Below are 26,633 nucleotides of genomic sequence, written 5' to 3' on the forward strand. Positions count from 1 at the left end.
TATCCATCTCACTTTTTCTGTCTGCCCCTCTATCCCGCTTTCTTTGCAGTTGGCTGTCCACCAATGAGTCTGGTCCTGCTCGAGGTTTCTGCCCATTTGTTTCTTTTCATCCAATGGCTTGATGATGGTGAATATATATTGAATAAAAGAAAGTGCTGCCTAGACCTGCACTATATGTAAGGTAGGGTAACAATACGCCATACATGGCCAATGACATACAGTATATAACAATAACATATCAATACAGCCATTCTATGCTATTGCAAAATGATCATATAATGATACATAATGATCTGATTAACTGCAAAATGCACCTTAAAATTGTCAAGTGCAGAATGAATGTCACCTCTCGTCAGGATTCATCCATGAACTTCTTTTCACCAACATAACCCTCTGACGTCAACGTCTTCTTTGGCCAATAAACGTCCATTCATGGGATGAGTCAAACTGCCAAGGGAATCTTCTTAGAGTGCTGTTTTTTTTCAATTGCTACGTCAATATTTGGCACCAGTGATATAATCAGGATAACATGAGTCAGGAAAACGATTTTGCTGTATTGCTGTTTAGAAATAGATATTGATCAATATTGATAATGAAAACTATTCCAACCCTTTATGCTGCAGTCCCTTTGTCTTAACGGTTATCTTTTAAGGTTCATCCATCCGCTGTTATATTCCCAGCTAGCAGGATCACAGTGCACTATAAGCTCCTGATGAAGACTAGTTCTTTTGTCAGCAAGAGTTCAGTGGATGCTCAGTGGATTCTCGTCGTGGTCTATCTGCAGTTCACTCAGCCAAGGACTCAGGGGATGCAAAGCACAAAGCTAATATGACTCCTGAAGGAGCTCCAGTGGAACTAACACTCCCCCTACCACTCTGTCTGTCACTCCTTCCTTTCATCTTTACTTCTCATTTCTCGCTCTTTATCACTCAGTCCCTTGTAATCAATCTCTTGCCATTTTCTGAGCTGCGTTTCATTCTGACTTCCTTTTCACTCGATAGCTGTCTTTCTCTTCCTCCCTGTCCCTCTATCCCACTGCCCCTGATATAAGCCGTTCTGTCACACTGGGGAATGAGATTACCAGGATCCATATATCCACAGACCACACGTTCCACTACATAATGCAGGCGGACAGATGGAAAAAGTGAGTTTTATGAGCATCTGGGTGATTTGAGTATTGTGCATCAATATGTGCGTGTGTGTGTGTGTGTGTGTTTGTGTATGTTGGATTAAGGTCATTAGAGTTTTAGCCTCCAGATTCGTAGTAGCTGTTGGGATAGCCAAGATGTGTCAGTAAATACGGTTTTATACTAAGTGAAAACCCCCAATAATGCATGCCCACACACACACACACACACACACACACACACACACACACACACACACACACACACACACACACACATACACACATACACAAACATAACACTTTGTGATTACAGAAAAACTGTATCTACAGGACATCAGTGTGCAGGTTAGTCTCCCACCCAGAGATGGCAGTATTGCTCAAGGTTACAGTAGCAAAATCCTCAATTTTACACAAATGCACAGCTGAACATTCAGTAATTATTTTCAAGCATGCAGAAAAGAAGCAGAAGAGTTATCTTAACTAAAATAAGTAGAAAATTATGCAACAGGAAAATGATAAAGAACTGGTCGGAAAAGATAAAAGGAAACAACCTCAGTAAAATGTAGATGTGATGCTAGGAAGTGTGTTTGCTTTCAGGTAAAATAAGTAGGGCCGGACCGATTCAGGATTTTTTGGCCAATACAGATTAAATTAAATAAAAAAATTCCGATATGAATATATTGGCTGATATCTTATCTTATGATAATGATATATAATGAAGTCAAGAATTTTCTTTTTACAGATGAACAAACGCCTTTTATTACCAGGATAACAACCGAGCACTGAAACACAGTTTTTGCTTAGAAATTATCAATTGTGAAAAAAATAATAACCTTAAATTTAATAAACCAAGTTATATTGGCACATATTGGAGAAAATTAGCCAATATATATCTGATATAAGATTGATTATTTTCTAGTTATTTTTAATGCCTGTCCACTTTGGGTCCGATGAAGCATTTTATAGAGTGCAAACTGGAAGTGCATTGGTTTAAACTTCCACATGACACTCATTAGGAAGCAGGATGAGAATCTTTGTCAGACCACTTACAGACTTACTGGAAAGGGTCAGGAAAGAGATGAGATGTAATGCTTTCATGGGGGTCGTCAAGATGGACACGGACTGAAAGTTCCATTTGTAAAAAAACAATACTGTAGGTATTAATTTCAGTCTGCCTCATGAATCGCAAACAAACCACCACAGTAGGTTGACTCAAGAACCTGAGTTTAAAAAAATGTGCTCATAGGAAATTAGACTTATAGAATAAAATTAAATCTAGTTGTAAAGCAGCAGGATTGCTTTTTGAACTGTAGTGTTAAAAAAATATTGAAATATTTTCTATTTAGTGTTCATAGTGCTATAAGTACAAGTTAGAAATCATGAACACATCAAAATAAATTGTGGGTAAAGTACAAACTTCATGGCTGCTAACTAAAGCTAATGCAGAGGACTGAAACATTAGCAGACAAAATTATTTTGCTGACTATTTATAGTGGAGTATAAGTATAAAGCAATGAAAATGCTTAAGTACTGCAAACAAAAATCTCAATTTTGTCGAGAGGTGCATTGTTTAAATGTTTAAAATGACTCCCTTATTTATGATGGGCTAAAATCTGCTTAGGGTTTTGTTTTTTAATTCCTCAAACTGATTATACAGAAATTTGGATTTTCACCAATGAAGCACTTTGTGTGTGTGTATGTGCTTATGGGTGTTGTGCATACTTTACTGTGTAATGTGTGTGTGTTTGTACCCAGAGATCCAGTTCTGTGTAGGTTTAGGAAGGCTCTGTCTCTTTCCAGCCCCCCGCCTGGCTCTCTGCGCAGGGCGGTGCGGCCCAGATGACCAGCATATTGACGCAGGAAGGAGGGAGCACTGTGTGAGGCGGGAGGGTGCAGGGCGCACACCACCATCGGCTCTGAGACACCCAATGCAAAGCAAGGCGAAGGTGAGAAAAAAAAGGGGAGGGGGGGGGCAGTGCAAGAGAAGACAAGAGAGTGAGAAGAAAGCTCAGAAGAAAAGCAGGTTGACAAAAATTAGAAAAAGTAGAAGGTCAAAACCAGAAAAAGGACAACAAGTATGAAGGGAAGGAGAAGAAAAAAAGAAGATGAAGGGTTGGGGGATAGCACAAGAGAGGGGAAAAATAAAAGAAACAGGAAGAAATTGAAGAATTGAAAGGGGAAAAAGATAGCACAAGGTCACAAAGAGAAGTAGCAGAACATGTAGAAACAGTTCAATATGCAGTAAGAGAAGATAAAAAGGTGGGAATGCATACAGCTGCTGATTCTGTGTTAGCAGAGGAAAACAGTAGAAAGTATAAGAAATAGAAATGGAAGTTGAGTGAGGCAGGCGGGGTAGAAAATGTGTCCAGTCATAGACTGATGAAAACTGATTTTGAAGAATAATGATTTTTTTTTTTTTTTTTAAAGAGAGACATGGATGAGAAGTACAAACAGGAATGAAGACTAAAACAGATATTTAGAAGGCCTCAGTTTAGCTCAGTTGGTAGAGCAGGCGCTTCTTATACAAAGGTCACAGCACTCAAAGAATCGGCCGTAGGTTTGACTCCCTGCCTTCAAACTTTCCCCCAACTGTCTCTCTTCAGCTGTCCAATCAATAAAGGCAAAAAGGCCATGAAAAATAATCCTTAAAAAAGATATTTAGCTAAAATTTCAGCTTCTTGATAAAGCAGAGAAACCCTAAACGACCGCTCTCAAATATGTGGTAAACCCTGTCAGCATGCATCACCTTTCTTTCACACTTATTAGCATTAATGAATCCTTTCTGCAGAGCGTGGGTGGATACCCACTTGTCATATCTCCTATCCTTCAAATAATCCTTAACTATTCTCCATAGTAAATTCCACTGTGATCTATAATAATTAGGCTTAAATGCTCCTTTAAAACCCCCACAGAATTAGTCTCCAGTACAACACGTCTTCCAGAGACAGAACAGAACAACGGCTCTCTGGTCAGCGCTAAATTGCTTCTTATTAGCACCTTGACAAATGTGAAGACTATTTTCTTTCGGCTCTTTTGCACATTTTAATCATGGCATATAAAGTGTGGGGAGGGTCAGGAGTGTGCTATGGCAAGAGAGGAGGACAGAAGAGATTCTCTGTACAAGATGTAGAGCAGTGGTTAAAGTTTAATGTCCCTCTCCTCATCCTCTACATCACTTCCTCCATCACCATCCCTCTCTTATCCCTACACCTTAATGCATTCACTGGAAAATGAACTGAAATATCTTCAGCTGCTAAAGACTATAGATAATGATGTAAAAAACAGAAGGAAGAAGAAAAATATGAAGGAAATAAACATACAGAGGTACGGATGTGGAAACCCAGCAGCAGGAATAACAACAACTAGTAAAAATGAGGAAACATTACCACTCCTTGTACTCAAACTGAAGCATAAAATAACACACAGCTATGCTGAGTGCCTCAGACCTCTTCAATAACACGCAGCTATATTTGAACATTGAGACTTTTCTATGTTTCCTACTTTATTTTGGTCTTTTCTCTTTCTTTTTCTGTGAGACAAAAGCGTCTGCTGATCACAAAGCAAACTCCCTCTTTATATGTTCTGATCTAATTTTATTTCAAGCCAAAAAGGAGACACAAACACACACACAAAAGACCAGTAAAATACACACCAACTCACACACTGTTTGCACAAGGTGGAAGATATACAGCAGATGGCACCCAGAAACTCTTTCTGAGAAAATATTACTATTTGCATTATCACTCTTGCTCAAGTAAATGCAAAAAAAAAAAAAAAAGAATGCGTGTGAATGGGAATACTTAACATGGACAAATGAAGTGAAGTGGACAAAGAAGAGACAGTGATGAAGAAGATGTTGAGGCTCCAGTGATTAAAAAAGCTCAGGTGATATTTGAACAACTCTTTTGGACATGCTTGCATTAACTTGTGTTATGATTTCATGAAGTAGATCTGTGTATATGAAAGACATAAGAGTGGAGGACAGCGAAATACTTGCTGCTAAAACTTTTCATAACATTCATGATCAGTGATGACCTCATTTTTGGCTCCCTCCGCCTACATTACTATTTGTAAACCTCCACATTAGTTAGAGTTTGTTTTTGTTCTGACAACATGATAAAGTGCTCCTTGGTACTTGACAGATGTAGCAGTCAAACTAATCACTTTAGGACTCCTAAGATAGTTATGGAGAGACCATAATTACTTATTTACTTGCAGTTTGTAGATAATATTTACATGGTATATAGAATATAAAATTATTAAACGACATTCTTAGGTAAGATTTGAAATAGGTTCTCTCTCAGTCAGTATACAGTTTGTCTGTGTAAGGGCACGTGCTAAGATGCCTGGGTGCACATGTGTAGTGTAGGTGCATTTGTTCACGTGTCTCACCATTGTCCCTGGCTGTGGATGGCTCGTCCAAGGCCATCTGTTCTGCCAGTTCTGATAGCGAGTCGTCGACTGGCCGAGCGCTACGTAGAGACATGGACAGCCTCCGCTTGATTATCTTCATCCTGTCCATCTTCTCAATGGTACCACCAGGGCCCACAGGCCTGAGGGGGAAACACAACCACCATCATTATTATTATCCCCTTCTGATCAGCAGCAACTGCAACCCAGTCATCATACTCATGACCATTCCTCACGTTCACATGGCTGCCATTTCCCTCTGACATCACACTCAGGGTAGAAGGCTAAAATGATCTTATGTCATAGTACTGGGTCTGGGTGTTGCAAGTTGTAGAATCTACTGAATTTAACAGTTGTTACTCTTTACTGATAATTTGCATTTGAAAACATAGTGGATCGTGAAAATGAAGTTAAAACAACATTCGATTACCCATTAGCTACAATCAAAAGACAATATTCAGCATATTCGCCACTCATATTACTGTAAGCTAACTATCAAATGTGTTACTGTTAGCTAGCTATCATGTGTGTTGTTTTTGTCTTTACTACAGAATTAAAGGTGTTGGTTATACTAACTGTTGACTGACAGTAGCTAAAGGATGATCAAATAAAAGCTAATGAATTCATTCAGCCACTTCCAAGCTAACAGTACTGTTAGCTGGCGATCAGATTGGTTCCTGTTAGCATGTCATCAATTTGTTTTGACAAATTTAAAGCTCAATGTTTTTCATCGATTTGTAAAAAACCTTGAAAAGTATTGTAAACATTCCGCCTTAACTAGACTCTTGTCTGAGAGGCAAAATGATATCAAGTAAAGGTTAATGTTAACAGCACAGACTACATGGACGTATTTCTCAGTGACATCAGCCATTGGTTGTGCCAGGCAAACCAACAGGTGTTGAAGTGATGGAGGCGGGCAAGCAAACTGGTTCAGATATCAATGATTCTACCAGACTTTAAAAGCCTCAGCATTTTTCGAAAACAAGCTACCCACAGCCAGAAACGTGGTAAAACTATGATATATATTGGACATTGTTTTGAAAAAGGGAGAGAGGTTAGAATGCAGAGAGGTTTAAAGAATGATGCAGAGCTGGTTTAACACTCAAACTTTAGTCTCCGCACAATTGCAACCTTCTTGCACATCCACTCTAAGGATGAGGGGGCGGAGGAGACAGCTCCCTTCAACGTTTTGAATTTAAACTGTAGTACCAATTTCAAACGCTAGGTGTCAGAGTAAGATGGTGCACCTTTAACTAGAAACATGGCCTGATGTTACTCTATAGTTTCACTGTTTACTGTCTCTTTGGTGGTTGACCAATGAACGTTAATTCACACTATGCTATCCCACTGTGAAAGTGATGTCACAGGAAAATGGAAGCATGTGAAAATGGTCATCTGTTGTCATTACAAGCAACAATAGCTAGATCCGCTGCCATGTTAGCCTTCACTGTACAGTGAAACTTCTGCAGTGCAGCTTGGTGTATTTACCACAGTTCTTTGATCTCTCGGTGATTGTGTTTGCTCATGCAGCATTTGTTCTCATTGTCATGTATCCCAAGTGCAAACATAGCAGAATAAACCACACAGAATGAGAGAGCAGACCCAGAGAGACCGACAGAAAGAGAGAGAAAGAGGGCAACAAACAAAACAATGCACAAAAGGAAACAACACAAAAAATGGCTGACTGTGGCAACTCCCTAGAGATTTCAGATGGGAGCAGCTCTCATAGGTAAAAAATAAAGAATGATTGATTGACTGATTAATTCTTCTGTTAACTGTTGATAATAAAGTCATCATATTCAGTAAGTAGACACCTACAGTATTATTACAATAAAAATGTAGACAAAGTTTTGCCTTACGGTTATATAAGAGGTTTAGGCATATATAATCAATGAAACAAATGGGGGGAAAGTACATGTTCCTTTTCCAGCAGAGTGTTTCTCAAATTCACTTATGAGCCAATTTTGTGTTGTATTGCATGTATCTCCAAATGTCAATGAGCTTTTAAAGTTACACATTGTTCAGAGTGCCTCCAGCAGACATTTAGAATCTGTTTTATGTGTGCACATCTTGAGTATTTGCGTTTTCACTGGTGTGTATCTCTGTGTACTGAAGTCACTTTGTGTGTCCTGTGTTCCCCTTTCACTCTGCTTTACTGGCCTGGAGGTAAATGCAGCAATGGCAGAGTATTTCTGTCCCAATTCCACATCGTGCTACTTCTATCTAACCCATAAGGGCTCCAGAGCTGACATGCACTAGCACACACACACACACACACACACGGCACCGTCTGCCTTTGTCTTTGTGTCCAACCTTGGAGGCTTTAACAAAAGCCATTCATCCTTTCAGGCTCACAGTCTTTCAGGCCTATTAGAGACAGCCTGTGCTCTGAGGGAATTCAAACCCAGCGATCCTCACTCAGGAAGACCAGCTTTTCTTTCCACCAGAAGATGTGTGCTCAGACGAGTATCCACTGCTAACAACATTGCCTCTGCCGATTTGCATGAGCACATTTGGATGCGGTTTGCACCTCAGCTGGAAGCGTGTCTCCAAACTGAAAAAAAAAAGTTTAAAATAATGGGACAAAAGGGTGAAAGGAGTGTGACTCACATTCATTTCATAACATCCATCACCCATGGATTATCAGTAAGGAACGAATCTCCATCCCCCCCTCATTTGCATGTTTTCCCAGACATCACCAGAGGAGAAAAAAAAGATCGCTCGGACAGAAGATTGGATTCTCCTCATGCGACATCACAACTGTCCTCCATGAATTTTTCAGGATTAAGTGACACATTCTGAGGGAACATGTGATAATATAATGAACTGCTTATTAGCCAGATAAATGCATTAAGTGTTATCATTTCCACACACTTGTGCTTTCCATCAGTCATGCCCTCACACATACACACACAATAATGACTAATTTCACACTCTTCAGCTTATCTCTGTTGAATTAGCACAGACAGTGTAGTGGTGGGAATCTCACCACCCAGCAGTCCATGAGGAGAAACACTGCAGGGTAACAGTATTCTGTATGATACATTTCACATTTCAAATCTTATTTATAATATGATGAAATGAGGGGGTGGTTTACCTCATCAATAAATACCCCAAAAAAGCAACCATTATTCATTTAAAGGAAACATTTAACTCACGATTTACAACTTTTCTCATCTACATCTTCTACTAAAAAGGGACATTTTGCAGATTTGCCGAAATAGAGCATCCCTACTACACAGTGTTTTGACTGCCTCTGGTATTACACTGTATTTAACCTCTATACAAACATACACTTTAAGCAAGACAGTGCAACAAGGCAGTTATTATGGCTTTACACACCCTTGATGCACCTTGGTACATGTATAGTTATTGCCGGTAGAGAAGTTTTCCAAAGAATAATTGGTCCATAAACTACCAACAATGACATCACCATATAGTGGAAAAAATGCCTTGCAGATATAACCACCTATGTCTTCTCTTTATATCCTTTAATGTCTAGCAGTGATTCATTCTTAAAGTCTTTCTTTGTGCTTCCATTCTTTTCCAAGAATCGTTGGAAAAAAAAAAAACGCTCATCATTTGCTAGCAGCATTTTTGAGTTTAGCTCTATTTTTGAACACTAAATGTCATGTGACTGGATTTCACTGTAAAAGGAGTTTATTTCACCTTGTCTGTCATGTATTAATTGAAACCAGCTTATTGGCTCTGAATTATAACTGGTCATACAAAAGAACCATTCAGAGGAATGGTATCGGTCCTGAACATCTATGCAAACATTGGCATTTTTGTAACATCTGCTCTTTTATCACTTGAACATTAATGATATTTCTGTGTGTTTGAATCTTTAGTGCCAGGGAAGTTTTCTTAGGGAAAGAGACTACTGTAAGACATGTCCTCGTGTTAGTATGTATCTGTGTTGACAAAAAGTTTAAAGTTTTATGAATGTACATTGGAAGCTCAGCGTTGCCTGGTGCTGATGGACGTGGCAGTGTGAAGAGCTCGGCAGAGGCACAGGAGTGAGTGGGACGAGACATGTGGCTCCAGGCTGCAGCATGCACACGCCACGCTCACCACACACCCGGCGAACCACAAACAACTCTGATACACACCTCCCACTGAATGGAGAGACACACTCCAGATGATAGAGGCAGCTCTCACTCCTACAAACACACTTCTACAGTACTTCTACAGTGTTTTACAGTTTAACGGGGTAAGCATCCTGTATTCATGTGTGCAGGTTTGTTGCATGGAGGTGAGGTGTTCATGTCTTGATTTATTCAAGACACACACCATTTGGGTTGCCTGGTTACAAGCCCACTCTGGAACCGCTGTTCTGTCTCTGAGGTGAAGAGAAGAAACAAGATACAGAGAAGCTAAAAGCTGAAAATTCAACTCTCTCTATCTCCCCTCTCTCTACATTTCTCACTGAGGCACACACACATTCAGATACATGTGCTCAGATCAGCTACATAAACTTTCAGCCCTCCAGTGTTTGGGATGCCCAGACTGCTGCAATATGTGAGCCTTGCCAGTTTTGCAATGGGATTCCCCTGCCTGTGCTAAAGAATGAATGGACCAGAGGACCTGAGTATGCTAAACACACTGTCACAAGTTGGCTGCAGGTATGACAAACAAATGTTTGTCAAAACAGAAAGGGAAGGGAAAGGGAGATTTCAACTAACTGTGAGGTTGGGATGAAATACACTGTCATTATCCGCTATGTTCGTCTTTGTCTTCTTTAGTTTGTCACAAACAAAAAGGCATTCTTCTGCAGCTCACTGGCATGAATCACACGCATGCATGCACTCACATAGAATGTGGCAGAGTGGAATTGGCACTCAGTGGCACTTCGAACAAGGATTGGCGCAGCGGCCTGAGGAAGCATGAGTAATGCACAAATCTGCCCAACTACAGAAAACCTACACACATGCCCACAAATATACAAATGAACAAACATAAACCCACAGATAACCCCAAAAATGAGTCCACTCCTCATATAAAACCAATGGCTCCGTCTTGCTTTTACTACATCACTTCACATAAATCTTCCAATTAGGTTAGGAGAGTGAATTACGGAACAAGATGAATTCTTGTTAGAAGCAAATATGGCTCACAGAGGTCACAGAAAGGTTCCTATTTTTATAATAGGATTTAGAAGTTGGAAATGTGGTTGAATCAACATCAAAATGTTGAAAGCAATATTTTCCAATTTCGATATTACAAAAATGTATTCGGAGAAAACGCAGAATATCCTCAGTGACCTGTGCGTCACTGTTAGTTATAAAATCAGACATAATGTTTGAGCACTTACAATTATTTACATGTAGAAGAATTAGCTTTGAAAGGATAAGTCGAAAGATAATGTCAACATATCGTGATGTGGTTAATGCATATGGTTTATGCTTGCTGCATGGAACAGTGTGTAACTGGCCAAACAAAGAACAAAAAGCAAAGTAAGGATAGTTGTTATCATACATTGTTATCATTATTGTTGCCATGACACCCCTGATAAAGTTCATATAAGTGCTTGGTTAAAAACATTACTAATTGACTGCAGAATAGTGTTCAGCTGGGTGACAGCAGGGGTCACATATAGGTGCATTCGGTTTACAACTGAATGCAATTTCACTGTGCATGTATGTTGCCCTAAAAAACATCAATGCAAAACTCAATTAAGAATGAAAAATGTAATCGCAAGACGGTCCAAGTGTCATTATGGCATTAAATTAGAATCACATTTTAGTAATCTATATAATGTTATAAAATAGTAACAACGGAGTAATATTGGTCTGTGGTTGTTAGTATGATTTGAAATCTAAGTGCATTACACAGTATTGACTGATGCGCGCTATTTCCAATCTGGACATCCCACACTGAGATGGACATCAATAATTCAGCTCAAAATGGTTCTCTCTACATGCTGCTAAGAAATTAAGTGTTTGGAGCATTTTGCCATTAATTGTTCAACCTATGTTGCAGTTAACATACTACTTGCCACCGTTGAACACCCACGAGGTTAACGACGAGGCAAGACTGCAGGACCGCAGGACTGGACATTTGCGGTCGGGTGAAGGTCCCGACGATTCCCTGTGTAACTAGACATGGCTGCAGAAGTGGGCAGCATTCAGCCGTCCGAAAAAAAACATCACGGGACTCCCAAAACCAAATGCGCCGCGGTTCATATCGGGGCCTTGCTGTGCAGAGAGGTTCCTCTGCCTTCCAGGCCTTTTGCCTTTTCGGTCCGTCTCTTTCTCCCCGTGTTTTCCTGGCGCAAGTATCCGGGGGGAGGAGGGTAAGGCAGGGCAGAAAAAAGTTATACCGCCTCCCGGGCCGGCACAAAAACTCCATGGAATAGTTCTGGAATCATCTCTGAGGGTCTCCCTACTTTACGAGTGTGTTCCCGATATGTTAAGACCAGAAAACAACTAATGTGCCATTCATACCGCTCTAGTGATTTATAAATAGGTCCATTATCTGCCATTGTATCTGCCAATGTTCCTACATTTTCCCGATGCGATTCAGGATTTTTTTTTTTACGAGTAGGCTGTGCTACATTTATCCACATTAGTGCAGTGTGACAAAGTAAAAAAAAAAAACAACAACTCTGAAATACCTTTGTTTTAGCGAGTCGACAAAAAGGTCCACCTGCAATGTCAGGTGATAGGAAAACCATGGACATTGAATTCTGAAACGTTCCAATATTTGTTTTACTACAGAGTCAAAACGTGGAGTGAAAAACAGGCTGAACATAAACAAATACACCGCTGCCACTGACCTGCTAGTGTTGTTGCTGCAGGAGACTATTGTTCCACTTGTGTATGGTAATCCAGGCGGCACGCCGAGCTCAATCCACTGCGACAAGTTCCTCCAACTACTTTGCCCTCAAACACTACCAGATTTCCTCTTTCCCCTTCAGGTAAGACTTAACCCTGCGTAACACTTTGTGTCGCAGTGCCCCGTCCCCCGAGTAAAAGCATTTTTGGCCCGTAATAACGCATTACCCCCCTCTTACTTTCGCTTATAAACACAACTGTCCCGTCCGGCGATGATCAGCCATATCGCTGCTGCTGTGTGGATCCCGAGTGGAAGCAGTGGCGTGATCCCGGAAAACACCACAAGGGGTGTGTGTGAGTACATGTGTGTCTGTGTTGAAGAGAAAAGATGTAAATGCGTTTTTGCATCAGACTCGATCAGACTCTCTAACCCCCCCTGCCCTTCTCACTGTCTGTGGGCTATAGGAAAAGGGGGTCATATGAATTCTTATGGATTCACTTGGGCAATGTCATTGGGGAAATTAGCCTTCATTATCCTGGCCATCCCCGTCTAAATATGCACCTCAGAGAAATTCCTTGTGAATAATGCATCGACTGAAAATTATGTAAATCCAGCCGTTTCATACACCACTGATTAGTTGGCATCAACATGAGAGAAAATATTGTGTCCCATGATATTTGTCAAGTTTAGCTTGCAGCACGGAAATAGGCTGCATTTTCATGTGATGCTTTAGGTTTATTTATGATATGGCAATTGTGTTTAAAGCATGATAAATCGGCTCAAGTAGATTCATCTGCAGTCTCTTAAACGACCCAGATGTGTATTGAAAAGCTAAATTCCCTTGATAAAGCCTTATCTGTACCTGGAACACTACTGTAAAGACCTGGAGCCAATATTTTTCGCATTACCTGCTGTTATTCTGTTTTGCTGTTATTTTTTAGTATACAATAATACACGTTTTTACCTTTTTTCCCCGGGTATCACCTGAACTTCGAATAATTACGTCAGACATAACAGATGACACAGCAAATACAGTTGATGGGCACGTGTGCAGTTTATGGACTTAATCGCCACCGTGTGGTCAATTTTGAGAACAGCAGCACGTTTTCATCCACAGGCCATGGGGGAGTTTAAACTAGTCCTGTGCAATAATTGTACCCTGTGTGGAATAAAACAATCGGCAGATGCCTTTTTGAATCTCGAAGACATTAAGCCTATATGTTCAATGTTGTCGAGAGTGAAAATGCTATTGTTTGTAATATGGAGCATAGCCTGTTTCTTGAATAAGTCCAGTTATTATCTAATAGTGGGTGAAGTGAAGATCATTTTATGATGACACATATGGGTTTTGACAGCAGATTCATCTATTCTTATGATATTTTTGTTACTTTAGACCAAATGTATTCAGTTTAATTAAAATCGAATGAATGGATTAAACAGAAATGTAAGGTTTTTAGCCAGGAAAAATATGCTCTATAGTTTTAGGGGGAGCTGGAGGATGATTATCAGTACGGTTATCTCAGTTTAGGCTGAAGGCTTTACATTTTTTTTTTAAATGAATGTGTTTGTTATTAACTGATGGTGGAGGGAGGACATTTAAGAGATAGGAGAAGTGTCCTGAAATTGTGTAGTCTGTAGGTCCAAAAGGCTATTTTTGAATACTGACCCATAATAGTATAGACTAATTAACAGGCTATTAATCTTTGTCTACTATTTACACGGTTTATTGGAGTGTGGCTTCAAAACCACATCATGGGTAAATTAAATGGAAAGAGGCCTATTAACAATCAGAGAATATGTGGGGAAAGTCGCAATCATGGGTAGTCAATCACTTTTGTATGACACAGTCCTTTTGAGTTAGGCTACATTACTCTTTGAAGAGCAAATAGGGCATGCATGTAAGTATGCATGCTCTGTATTGCATTTGTATCACACTTTAGTGATGTGATTGGTAGGTCTGTAAGATATATATGCCTACTAGTGGTAGCCTAATTGTAAATGACGAACCCCTTCATAAACTTAATGCTTGACTACCCAAAAATAAGTCAGTGCCTCTGAGGTCACGGGGTCAAGAAACATCTGGATAGCCTCCATCACCAGCCTATATTAAATGCTACAAATACGCATATCCGTTACATTGTCTACGGTATCACATCCTTGCTGTACTAGAAACGGCAGTAGTTTTGACGTCATCTGTGTTTTGCAAAGGTCTCGTCCGCTAGAGGCCGCTAGTGGTTTACTGTGGCATCAGAACTGGTGACCTCTGTGCAGTCGTCGACTCTCGTTGTTGTTAGGTAGGTTGTCAGGGGCAGCGCACCAACCAGTTAGCTAACACGGGATTAAGGGAATTCGGTTAATGATGACATATTTATTTCTCCGAGTAAACGACTGCCGACACGTCTACTTTTTCCGCTCGGGGCTGCCCTGCTCATTTTGGGTACAAGCGGCAGACACGACAGCATCAATTATCGAAACAGACAGAGGTTTGCTGTCGGGTTTGCCCCGTAGCTGGCTAACAGTGAGCTAAGTTGCTAACGCCCCGCATCCAGCTAAAACGATATCAAGTAATAAACATTGGCGGTAGCATTGCCTTGTAAATATACATATATATACCCCCGTATTCTTTGTGGTTGATTCGGTGCGAGAATGGAAGACGAACAGGAAAGTATAATAGAGCAGGAAGAATATGAAGACGGCGACAAACCATTATCAACACGTTACAGACCTCCCTTTCGCACCGCTCGGATGCAAATCCAGAGAAGTAATGTCTGTTCTCGGGCTTATTTCGTCGTGGTCATGGTCTTCTTCCATGTGTACATCCTGAATGTTATCGGTCTGCTGCTTTATGTGCACTACAACAACGGCCCAGGTGAACTTGTCAGTGCAGACGGTGACACCTCAGCATCAGTCAGCCAGGGTGGGACACCCTTGCCCAGCCCTACCCCTGTCTCTGAAGAGCTTCGTGTGGAAGACCACAGTCAGAGTTTCAGTCTACCTCGAATTGAGGGGATACGGGTAAGAAGAGCACTTTCGTAATTTCTATCACTTGAATGTGCACACTTATAGAACAGCAAAATATGCCAAACTAACGTCAAAATATGACAAGTGATACGTTATCTCTAAGTAAACTTGTTTAAAAAAAACAGTGTCACTTACTGTCATGGTGCTTTTGTTTTTGCTCAAGAAAAACAACTACCAAGACAAAGAAGGACATTTATTTCTGGGCCTCTTAACCTAAGCTTACATTTGCTGGCTCTAAGCAGGCAATTTGCTGTGCTGTAATTCAACTGCAGCAGCCAAACCTAAATATTGTAAACAATCAGAATAGAATAGAACTGATACTTAGATTTGCATAAGGAGTATCAATGCGTTTGACCCCACATAACGTGAGTGTGCTGAAACTTGTGTCTTACCCATCTGCAGGTGGGTCATGTTCAGCAGGTGTCCCTTGTGCCAGACAGGATGCACGAGATGAAGACAATCAGCCTGAAACCTCTGCTATTTGGTAAGTGAACTGCAGTCTGTATATGTGCTGCTATTCATGAATAAATGGTATGACATCAGGTTTTGGAGCAAAACATTTAATTTTTCTCAAAGCCATACAAATATATAAACCAGCAATATTTACTTAAAATACACAGATATTTACACTCTCTATTACACATCTTTAATTCTTCCACATCCTCTGTCTGCGACATGCAGTGTTGGTACTCTATGAGGCACTTTTTAAACAGCTGACTGCTTGTATCCCTTCTATAACCACTGACGTTTAGACAGGATTGGAGTAGACCGAGGTTAGCTTACAGGAAGAGGTATTTAGAAAAATTCTAAATACTATGTCTATCCTTCCCCTATGTGTAGCTGTTCTTGTTACATCTCAGTTCTTTTGACTCTTCTAACATAACACATGAGCCTAGTTCCTGCATCTGTAATGTTTCCATTTGCGTGCAGCTGCCATCAGGTTCTTGTCTCGTCTATGCCATGCGTACACTTTATTCACCACCAGGCGCTCCCCCTGCACCAAGCCTGTCACAAGGAAAGTCCCGCCTCGTGGGTTGTGCCTTGTCATGTTTCTGACGCAGGTGGCGTCCCTCTCTAGCCACAGCTCAATGCGGGAACGGATCTGCCCACCTAACAGTGGTCCGTGCTTCAAAACATCCAGTTTGGCAGCCAGCGAGAACTGAGACAGACTTACTGGACTGTACTTGAGGCGTGTGAGACGCAGTTTCACAACTGGGAAAAAAGAAGATTAACATTAACCATGAATGCCATGAGCTTTATTAAAGGGAGCAGCAGACAGAAGAGAAGGGCTGGAAGGATTTTGTTACTCACCAAAGTCACTCCTACAAAAGGTCTCCAGTGTATCTTTTGAAGAGGAGGCGTCCTGCAGCTCACAATCACGACAGCTTGCTTGAGGCACTGGAATTTTCAAAACAATTTATTAGATTGTTTGTTTAATAAGGTTAACGTAAAGTGCGTTTATGTAGAAGTTTCCTACCTATACGGCCCACTGTCTGAGCTGTGCTGTTAGTGATAGAGGAGATACACAAGAGATGGTCTGCAGGATACTGGTCACAGCGCAGAATTTCTGGCCAGGGGTAGCCGTAACAGCTCATGATAGGTGCACAGCTGTCCCGTACGGATTCACACAAACTTTTACAGGGGGATATAAACCTGATAAAGAAGAGTTGGAGAGAGTAGTATTTAGTAAATAAAAGGATTTGAATTGATCGTTCAGTGCCACGTAACAAGACTGGATTAGTTTTGGGTTGCTCCTTGGTCTGCTTGTAGACTGAGTGATGCTAATGTGACAGAAAGTAGATAATAGAGCTTCAAATGGGAGGTTTCTGTGTGCAATCATGGCCTTACTCAGAGACTTGCCACAATTTGCATTCAAAAGGTGTTAACCCTGTATGACCCGGATCCTAAATAACCTAATCATAAATCTTGTTTTTTTTCTCTTTCCTATAAAGCTTTTCTACTATCTCAGCCCTTCTGCAAAAAACTTTTTAAAAAAGTTGTGAATATTTGCTTAAAGAAATAAGATTCTCTTTTTACTTACCTGTCAAGGCAAATTGGTGCAAAGAGAGAACAGAGAAAGATGCGGGCGTCAGGGTGACACTCTCTTGCAAGTAGAGGCAACCAGCTGGCACTCTGCTGCACGGCTTCAGCAGGAGACTCATGGCCCAGCAAGTTGGGCATCCTCATGGTATCATAACCGATGTTTTGGCACAAAGCCATTCCCGGGGGGATAGGTACACAGCGGGAGGAACTGCGAGGCTCCCACAGTCCACCTTCTCCTATAGCAAGCATGGACCTGAAGCCTGTGGTAGTACCAGGGTCCCCCCATGCGTCATCATCCTCTACTGGTGCCGCTCCTGCCTTAGAATCATGTGTATCCCCAATTTTCATGTCGGTGTAGCCATCAACACTTGCCCGGGACCTGCCATTGTCTTTTACTCCAGATCTCACCCTACCCTCAGCCCTCGGACGCCCCCCTTGCCCTGCTCTTACTCTGCCAGGACCAAGCGCTAATGTGCTGCTAGGCCCAACAAGCAAAAGGAGAAAGAGTAGGGGGGCTGTATTTAAGAACTTTCCAAGGATAAAATGAGGGCAGCGCACTACAGTCATCCTGCCACAGTAGATGAAGAGAACTAATCCTGGAGTGTGTCCCTTCAGTGAATGTAGACCCCTGGTTGGGAGGATGGCAGAATAGGTGTTTTTATAGGGGGCGGTGATTACATTTGCATAGGAAGGGGAGGTGTACAGTAGAGAAGAGAGAAGGGTTGGGGCACAAAATAAAGTGTTATTACAGATGCAAATCCACTTGCGTTCATGAGCAAATTTAAGTGAGTTTGACAGAGCTCAAGATTAATAAGGTGGATGATTGGTCATTTGGATACTTTTGGCTTTCGTCCATTTCCATCCCCACAGCTTGTGTTGAGGAACAGATTGGCCCTCATGGAGTGAAACTCCCCCGCCCTTTCCAATCCTCATTTTCTTACAACCCACTACTAACAAAGCTGTCCTGCCCTGACCTCTTTGTTATTTAAACTTCTTTTTTTTTGTCCACAAATGCTGGTAAGAGGAACATGTTGGATGTTTTTGTGAGTTCTCCTACTATACAAAGGAAAATAAGATGGCCACAGTGTAGGGTAATTGAAGAGCTATAATGCCTCAAATGAGAAAACAGACAGTATCGTGAGAATTTAGTACATTGTTCAAGAAATGTTTTGAAGGAATGATGCTGAATTTCACTTATTCCTTCTCCTTTTGTGTGTGTGTGTGTGTGTGTGTGTGTGTGTGTGTGTGTGTGTGTGTGTGTGTGTGTGTGTGTGTGTGTGTGTGTGTGTGTGTGTGTGTGTGTGTGTGTGTGTGTGTGTGTGTGTGTGTGTGTGTGTGTGTGTGTGTGTGTGTGTGGGGGGGGGGGGTGTTGATCCTACAAAACAAGATATGTGATGTCATCACTTTGGGCCATTATAATGGGATTTTCTCCCATATTCTAATGCTTTAAAGACCACACAATAAATCAAATAGTTAAGAAAATAATCAGGGCATGTATCAAGACAGAAAAAAAATCATCAGTAGTTGCAACTCAAATGGGTGCTGCTTGTGGGTTTCGTGTGTGTATGAACTGGTGCTTAGGTCGCTACCAAAATTGGCGTCGTCCTGCTGTGTCACCATGGCCTGATTCCTGTTCAGACAAGGAGGTCACTTCCATTCCGGGGGATAGACAGTGTTGGGAGGGAGAAGAGGGAGGCTCAGAGTCCCCCTTTATTCATATCAGTTATCCAGATTAATGAGGCTTGACTGGACAATAGGAATTAACCAAGTGGGTACAGTGTCAAAGACACGGGTGACAAACAAGGTCCTTACTGTACAGGCAGCCAACCTGCCGGAAGCCTTTTATTAAGAGAGGAAATGAGCGTCAGACATGGAGGACTGCGGGAACGACAAAAAACCTAGGTCAGATTAAGTTAAAAAAACACAAGTATCCAGCAGAATTAATTAAATAGACTGTTTACTGGTATAACTAGATGGAGTAGAAGTAGTTGTTAAGCAGAATGAGTATAAGCTTTTTTCTTACACTGCTTTCTACAAATTAATAATAGACTCCCAGAAGCCTGCACTATTTCCACTCTCCCTTGGGAGAAATCCAGTGTTGTCATTCATTAAAGCTGCCCTTGGGATGGGTTATACCACAAACCGGTCACAGGGGAGAGACAGAAAGAAATCCCACACTCATTACATACACAGTAAAGAGTTCCCGTTCTTCAAATTGCAAGATTGAAAGCATAATTGATTAACATCAAATCAAGTTATGCAATTATTTTAAAACGCCCGCAGTTAACTGTGATTGGATTCAAAGACATTAAGTTATTTCTTCCCATTGTCTGGGTTCTTAGAAGTATCTGCATGATCATTATGTTCTGAGCACAGGTAAACAAAGATGTGCTCTTTATGAGGCTGTTTTACTGATACAATGTTTGACTCATTCTTATCATGCTACCGTGGGCATTCACTGATCAAACGATCTCGAATATGCACTTTCACACTTAAAGGCTTTGTTTGGCAATCTAATGTAATCTGTTTAACCCGACAGATCAAGTCAGCACTGTCAACAGAGATCCTTTTATCTACTTAAAAGTCAGCGACTCTCTGCCCATCTCTGGTTTTGTTAAAGCTGCCTGCTTGCAGATTTTACAGCAGGAATATAAAATCCCATGTAACAATGTTGGTGGTGTGAATCCACCATTTGAAGATTGAAAGTTTCAGTGGATATGCTTTTATCAATTGTTGACTTCACTGTTACCTAATCAATCTTTGTAATGTGTATATGAATGTATGAATCATTATATTTGCTGTTAATCTGGGAACAAACTAAAATTGTTAGCCCCACTTAGCATGGCTCAGCGTTGCATTATCTCCCTGAAACTCTCTCTGACAGATGATTCATCCTTGATCCTCTTTCTAGACTTTGGTAGACTAAGGGCTTGCTAGTACTGTGATAATGTGGCCTTTTTCTAAATAGTGTATTAAAAACTTGTAAGTAGTATGTAGTAGTATGTAACCATTCAAGGCAGCAATGTGCCCTTACAATCAGCATGGTTATCTCTTCCTTGTTTCTGTCAGAGATCCCTGGCTTCCTGTCGGAGGAGGAGTGCCGTGTGGTGGTTCAGCTGGCTCAGCTCAAGGGTCTGATGGAGAGCCAGACGACCGCAACCAGCCAGGGACAAGAGGAGTCGAACCAGCCACTCCTTTCTCTAAGCACAGAGGAGGTCTTCAGCCTGTTGGACCTAAACCAGGACAGGCTGCTGCAAAAGCAGGAGGTGACAAGAGAGAAATTCTTTGAACACCTATGTGTCAGAGTTGAACGGGGGAATTGATTTTATGAACAATCCTCTCAGAAAATAATGTAATTTAGATTGACTGTAAGAAGAAGATTATCGTTTTTGACGAAATAACACAAAAGATCTGGTCTCTCCTGCAGATTGAGAGTCACTCACGCTCTCGTGATGGAACTTGGTTGAACCCAGACAACTTACGGCAGATACTCACTGGTCTTGAAGCCTGCCCAACAGGTTAGTCTCCTAGTTGTTTTAGTGTGTCTTCATTTGTCGCTGTTTTTAACCTTTTTCCCTTGTAGAACAAAGCATGAGTGGAGTTAAGTTTTTCTGGGTACAGAAAACACATGTTTGACACTAGGAGAAATTTCTAACCTTGATTTCTTTTAGTACGTGTTTGATATAACATCTATAAATGGGGTAGAGACTTTATATTTATACTTTTTTCAAGCACTGGCCCCCAAACCCCTAGATTTCAGTGGACAAATAACATCTTTTACATGTTTGGAGGCAGAGATGTAAACTTTGTAAAAAAAGATGAAAAGTAGAAATGGCTATAAGTGCAACTTTTCTTAACTTTTACAGTTTAAATAAATGAATGGACATGAATGAAATGAAAATAGATTTTTTAAAATTGTCAGTCTCTCGGTCCCCCCCCATGCTGTCTATCACTCCCTCCCTCAAGCACAATGACATAGCACGTTATGCTTGCCAAAAAAGATTTCAAATTCTAATTTTCAAATTCATAATTTTTAGAGTGCCTCCGTTTTTTGTCAAGATTTTTTAATTCATAAATTTGATTTAAACCTCCAACGCCCTTGGCAATAGTATCACATTGGAGCAAACTGACGCTCTAATGCTGACACACCTTCCACCCAGTTTCCATCATGAGGTAATTCAGTGTAGTTAGAGGATTAAAATGTTTGGACCAGGTAACTGTCACAACTTAAACTGGATGTTTTCTTGGAACGGTAATGGTGAATCGATGAATGGGTACAATGTGTGGATTTACTGTAACTTTGTTGCCACATGGGGCCACCTACACGTAATTTTTGTTGTTCAAAAATGCACTTTTTGTGGCGATGGGCCATCAGACTAGTGCTACTATTTATTACATTTAAGTCAGTGTAAGATGAGCTTGTCTGTTCATCAGCATAAATAACAAATCTGCTCGATTTGATTCCATCTGGTGTGCGTTTGGATGTGTGTGTGGATCTGCATTGCTTGTGTACTTGTCAGGGTAATTGGCTGACAGGTGGCTGTGATTGCATGCAAGTCTTTGTTACTGCCAAGGCCGGAAGAGGAGTGACACCGTTTTGACCTGATGCCATTGTGCTAGGCGTTGTAAACATCCAAGTCCGGATGTGCCTCATCCTATCTCATTAAAAACTGATTATTCTCCAACCCCTTTTCCTAGTTTTCCCCCAGATCGCCCCTCCCACCCCCCAACTATCTCCTCCACACTCTTTCGCAAACCCACCACCCCCTCACCGGCCACCTTGTCTCTGCCATCCCAAAGCTATTGTTACAGCTGGGGTGCGGCCTCTCAGGGGAACTGATGGGGGGGCATTTATTCAGCTGACAGTAACAGCATACGGTTGGACACAAAGAGGGAAAGACTGGAGAAATAAAGAGAAGGAAGGCTGTTAAAGCGTACTCCTCACTACATCAACTAAGAGTTTAATATTAAAGTAAACAGAACTGGAGTCGTGATACTAAATAACACTGTATAGCACTGTTTCAACATTTTCCCAAGGAACCATTCACATATTATAATCTTTACTGTATTTGTATGATACTCCAGCTTTGAACGACATACAAGAGGACAAATCTTACATTTTATGTTTGTTTTTTTGTGGCAGGGATGCTAACCTTGGAGGACTTCAGGCGTGTTTACGACATCTCCCAACACCCAGGACGACAGCGAAGAGGGAAGCTGCGCAGTCGATTCAAACAGAGGAGCAAACATACGTGGCTTTACCAAGGCCAAGGGTCCCACCATGTGCTTCACACACTCAGGAACAGGTGACTTGACAAGCGCACACACATTATTTGCCATGCTTTATGTAGTAGCATATACACTTGTGATTTTTAATACACTTGTCTTTCATCCTTGTGTTTTTCGCTCAGAGTAACCAGTCTAACACGTCTGCCCTCTACTTTGGTTGAGCTGAGCGAGCCGCTGCAGGTGATCCGTTATGAGCACGGAGACTTCAGTAATGCCCACCATGACAGCAGCCCTTCTCATTCAGAGACTACCTGTGCACACACACGACTGGCTGGAAACACGTCGGCTCTCACAGAGGTCTCCTGCAGGTTTGTTGGATTTTTATTTCCTTTTAGGATTCTGTTTCCTTGCTTTGCAAGTTTTGGTAGGATAAGAAATACACAGCACAAATATATCTTATCTCCAAATGATATTTTCATTTTACTGCTATAATAAATTGTGTTAAAAAATAATATATCAGTATGTAGTTTTCTTATTTTATATTTCAGTAGATTTACTCAGATTTTCTTTTTTTATATCTCAGGTACCTTACAATGTTATTCTACCTCAGCTCTGTAGAGGAGGGTGGTGAGACCACCTTTCCTGTGGCTGATAACCGTACATATGATGAGCAGGTGAGTGCGCTGTTTTCACAAGACACAACCCTGAAACAGGCTGCCTCTTTTTCCTTGAACTGGCAAATGATGATAACTGTTTATGACCTGAGTGCTGTTGATAACATGCAGACATTGTTCATTCATGACAAGGAATCTGACACCTCAGTAAACACATTGTGCCAAAAGAAATGATTAGACATGAGCTGTTTACAGTTTTGCGTGTCCTAGGCACTAGTCCAGGAAGGCGTTGATTTGATAGACACCCAGGAGACATGTGGCAGAGGGAACCTGAGAATAAAACCTACTGCTGGGACCGCCCTCCTCTGGTACAACCATCTCTCTGATGGTAGAGGTAAGAACAGAGGACTTCACTATATTCTTTAAACTCACTCATCCAGTCTCATGTCACTTGCTTGAAGTCTTCATCCTTAGAGCCAGGTTGAGTTCGTTCCTCCATGGATAACCATGATAAAATATAGGAACTAAGATCTCTGTCAGAGTTAATAAATAAATCAATACATAATAAACACTTTTAATTTACACTGACTGACAGAGTGACTCCATTGTCATGAGGCAACCCATTTAAAAATTCAGCTAATTAAAATATCTAATAAAAAGCGACAACAGACAACTGCTGTATCTTAACATATTCAGATTATGGTGACTCTGGGGCATCGGGTGGTTGTGTCACACACCCCACAAACAGAGGCCACTATCTCCTCTCAACGTTTCCTGTCTCTCTTTGACTTTCCTGTCCAACAGAGGCAAAATAAAAACTTTAAAAAAAGATGATGGTGACTTGCATCCCTGTGGGCCTCGCCAAAGTGTTGAAATCTCACTACAAAGAACAATGACGAGATTCTGTATTCCTTACAATAAAGACAGAAGCATTCAGTCCTTAAACATCTGAACTTTGGTCTGATAATAAATAATAATTAAGCCCCCTGTTGTTGTTGTTTTTTGTATCTTTTGTATCTACACTCATTTATCTTCTCTGAAATGCGCTTCATCTTCTCCTTACAATTTCTCCAGGTTGGATGGGAGAGCTGGATGAATATTCCCTCCATGGCGACTGCCCCATCAGACATGGAGTGAAGTGGGTGGCAAATAACTGGGTAAATGTGGACCCAGACAGCCAGCGGCAGGCCCGTTACCAGAGACTAGTTGCACAGAGGAATCAAGCTAAGCCGGGCATGGAGGAGCATTACCAACCTCTCTCACACAGCAACCTCCACCAGGATCTATAGCCTGGCCTACTTAATACCAAGACAAGGTGACCACCACTTAAAAACCATGTCACTCTTTCCTTCATGACGTAGATGGATCTGACAGACGTTCTCCCCGTGTCTGATAACTGTTGTTGAATTCAAAACTACACAAAAAGCATTCCAGATATTTTCTCCCTTCATGAAATCTGTCCTGCAATTCTCTATTTAATCCGTTTTACGCCGGGGATACACTGCACAATTTCAGGGAGATTCAGACCTGATTCTTTAGTTGCACAACTGATTTTGAAGTACTGTTCGTCGTTTGTCGTGCAGTGTAAAGGGGGGTACGAGTGCTGATCACAGCCTGAACTGCTGCTCCTGACTGGTTGGGTTCATTTCTGACATGTTCACTCTATGCACACACTCACACAGTGAGAGCAGACCTATGACGGTTTCCCCAACTTTAGGTTTTTTTTCTTCTTGATTGCGTAAATTGGTAGACGTCGTCTGAAAGTAGCAAGGCAACAGAAGGTTTGCCTGTCTGATGTGACTTCATCGACGAAAGATAGGAATGAGGGAAATGTTGGCAAGAAATAGCTGCGGACCTCCAGCTGCTGGGGAATTTTTGTTATTATTTAGCTTGCCCGTTAGCTCGTGTTTGTGGGAATGCTGAGTGTGTGTTCATGTGAGGGAGCAAATGAGGGTTTTTGACGGTGTCAGTAATTGAGCTGTGCATATGAGACAAATAGAAAACACAGATCTGACTTCCACCCCCATCCATGGGGATTTTCAAAATAAACTTTATTGACAGTTGTCTCTCCTCTGTTCCTATTCAACACGTACAGTTGAAGCACTCTAATGGTGAGATTTGGTCGTGCATGGTAAACGATGAACTCTTCCACCGCAACATTTTTACAATCGTATGGTGTATTCCCGGCCTTAAAGAAATTACCATTCATTTATCATAACTACTACAGGTATCATGATGTATGTTGGAAAGGGTATACTTGCCTTCCATTTAGATAAAAGGTTTTTGTCACAAGACATATCAAAGAATTCATTGATAAATGTGATTATTTAAGTCTGTTTTGTTTCCAGAGTTTATCATGAAATGATATTTAATAAGGGGGTGGCCCCTTGTGCTGCTTGTGCAGCACTGTCCACAGAATGATTCATGCTGGCTGTTTGAGGCCAGACTTCAGGTGTTATTCAGTGTTTGTGTTTCTTATCCTCACAACTCAAGAATATTTAATGAATATTTAATTCTCCAAGCATATTTATTTGAGTGTTATTTATCACCACTATTTATTTATTCAAGTTACAGGAAATCATATTTATTACAGCTTGTTGTTGCACTGGATCTGTCGATGTATTTTATTGTATTTGTTCTATGTCATGAAATATAAAGATATGTTGTTTTATTATAAGTGCTGAGAGTGTCGTCATTCACACAAAGCTGTTAGTATAGAAAAATGCCACTAGATGTCGCCCAACGACACATAAAACAATTTATGTAAATTAAATGAGCTAGGTTTTCATCCTGGTAGCCTTTAATTACATGCTTCTGTAACAACCTCTCAGCCCCAGTTCCTTGGAACCACTCTATCAGCATGTGTGCTCAAACAATACAAATACACACATTCATTATACTAATATGTAAAGAATACATACAAATTCAAAACCAGACTTACATATTCAGTATGGATTTAATCCACAAAAATGCCCATGGAAATTTTTGTTCACTAACAAATACATTGACTAGGGTCAGAGTAAGGCACCCTTCGTTAGTGGAAAGAGTGGTGGTGAAGATAGGTACTACAACTACAGACGGAGCCCATACTGTATATATATTTATTTATTTTTTGCAATAGGGAGATGAAAGTCATCCCCGAAACTAACTAAGACAGGTACCTATTTAATAATATAATCAACAATATAAGTTAAATATTTAGTTTATAAAAAAAACGATAAATATATTTTGGGGGCACTTGAAGCCTCTCAATGTACCCTAAATTGGGAACCCTCGAGTCCGTCCCCGACATCTGAAGAAGATAAAAGGACGAGAACAATCCGCAATCAGACAGGATTTGGGGTATTTGTCTGCAGTCATTTTCCTGTTATCAGGTCAAGGACGTGTTCGTGCAGTGTTTTAAAACCATC

General features: G+C 40.9%; 3 protein-coding genes across 9 annotated transcripts in view; 1 reads left to right on the forward strand and 2 right to left on the reverse strand.

Moving 5' to 3' along the window:
• The window catches only part of LOC132989290 (cyclin-dependent kinase 17-like), a 41,771-nt gene extending 29,071 nt beyond the window's left edge, over positions 1–12,700 (reverse strand). For 3 of the 7 annotated variants that reach the window (XR_009675903.1, XM_061056817.1, XM_061056815.1), the window contains exons 1-3: positions 12,555–12,700; positions 5,522–5,682; positions 2,881–3,045 (exon numbers count right to left, since the gene is read on the reverse strand). Coding sequence is in view for 6 of the 7 variants with exons in the window: in XM_061056817.1 (XP_060912800.1) it covers positions 2,881–3,045; positions 5,522–5,682; positions 12,555–12,679 (451 nt within the window). In the remaining variant the exon portion in view is untranslated. Of the gene's footprint in view, positions 1–2,880; positions 3,046–5,521; positions 5,683–12,317 lie in introns of all 7 variants that reach the window. The other 4 variants (XM_061056816.1, XM_061056818.1, XM_061056819.1 and 1 more) reach the window with 4 other exon arrangements.
• Positions 12,701–14,586: 1,886 nt separating this feature from the next.
• Positions 14,587–25,900, forward strand: LOC132989291 (transmembrane prolyl 4-hydroxylase-like). The gene is made up of 9 exons (XM_061056822.1): positions 14,587–15,331; positions 15,740–15,821; positions 20,450–20,646; positions 20,808–20,898; positions 22,524–22,686; positions 22,792–22,977; positions 23,193–23,283; positions 23,494–23,617; positions 24,298–25,900. The coding sequence occupies exons 1-9, from the start codon at positions 14,963–14,965 to the stop codon at positions 24,510–24,512; spliced, it is 1,518 nt and encodes a 505-aa protein (XP_060912805.1). The 5' UTR covers positions 14,587–14,962; the 3' UTR covers positions 24,513–25,900.
• LOC132989293 (secreted frizzled-related protein 5) lies at positions 15,899–20,417 on the reverse strand. The gene is made up of 4 exons (XM_061056825.1): positions 17,379–20,417; positions 16,815–16,990; positions 16,649–16,735; positions 15,899–16,549 (listed from the first exon to the last, which is right to left on the reverse strand). The coding sequence occupies exons 1-4, from the start codon at positions 17,945–17,947 to the stop codon at positions 16,230–16,232; spliced, it is 1,152 nt and encodes a 383-aa protein (XP_060912808.1). The 5' UTR covers positions 17,948–20,417; the 3' UTR covers positions 15,899–16,229.
• Positions 25,901–26,633: the final 733 nt, after the last annotated feature.

Source organism: Labrus mixtus, chromosome 15 (assembly GCF_963584025.1).
Source record: "Labrus mixtus chromosome 15, fLabMix1.1, whole genome shotgun sequence".
Classification (NCBI taxonomy): Eukaryota; Metazoa; Chordata; class Actinopteri; order Labriformes; family Labridae; genus Labrus; species Labrus mixtus.

Excerpts from the sequence above, each read along its gene's own strand:
- LOC132989293 (XM_061056825.1), bottom strand. The coding sequence starts at position 17,947 with ATGACTGTAGTGCGCTGCCCTCATTTTATCCTTGGAAAGTTCTTAAAT. Across the intron at positions 16,991-17,378 it reads GCACCAATTTGCCTTGACAG|GTTTATATCCCCCTGTAAAA; the intron begins GTAAGTAAAAAG and ends CTTCTTTATCAG. Across the intron at positions 16,736-16,814 it reads TCAGACAGTGGGCCGTATAG|TGCCTCAAGCAAGCTGTCGT; the intron begins GTAGGAAACTTC and ends TGAAAATTCCAG.
- LOC132989291 (XM_061056822.1), top strand. The coding sequence starts at position 14,963 with ATGGAAGACGAACAGGAAAGTATAATAGAGCAGGAAGAATATGAAGAC. Across the intron at positions 15,332-15,739 it reads CTCGAATTGAGGGGATACGG|GTGGGTCATGTTCAGCAGGT; the intron begins GTAAGAAGAGCA and ends ACCCATCTGCAG. Across the intron at positions 20,647-20,807 it reads GGCTGCTGCAAAAGCAGGAG|ATTGAGAGTCACTCACGCTC; the intron begins GTGACAAGAGAG and ends TCTCTCCTGCAG.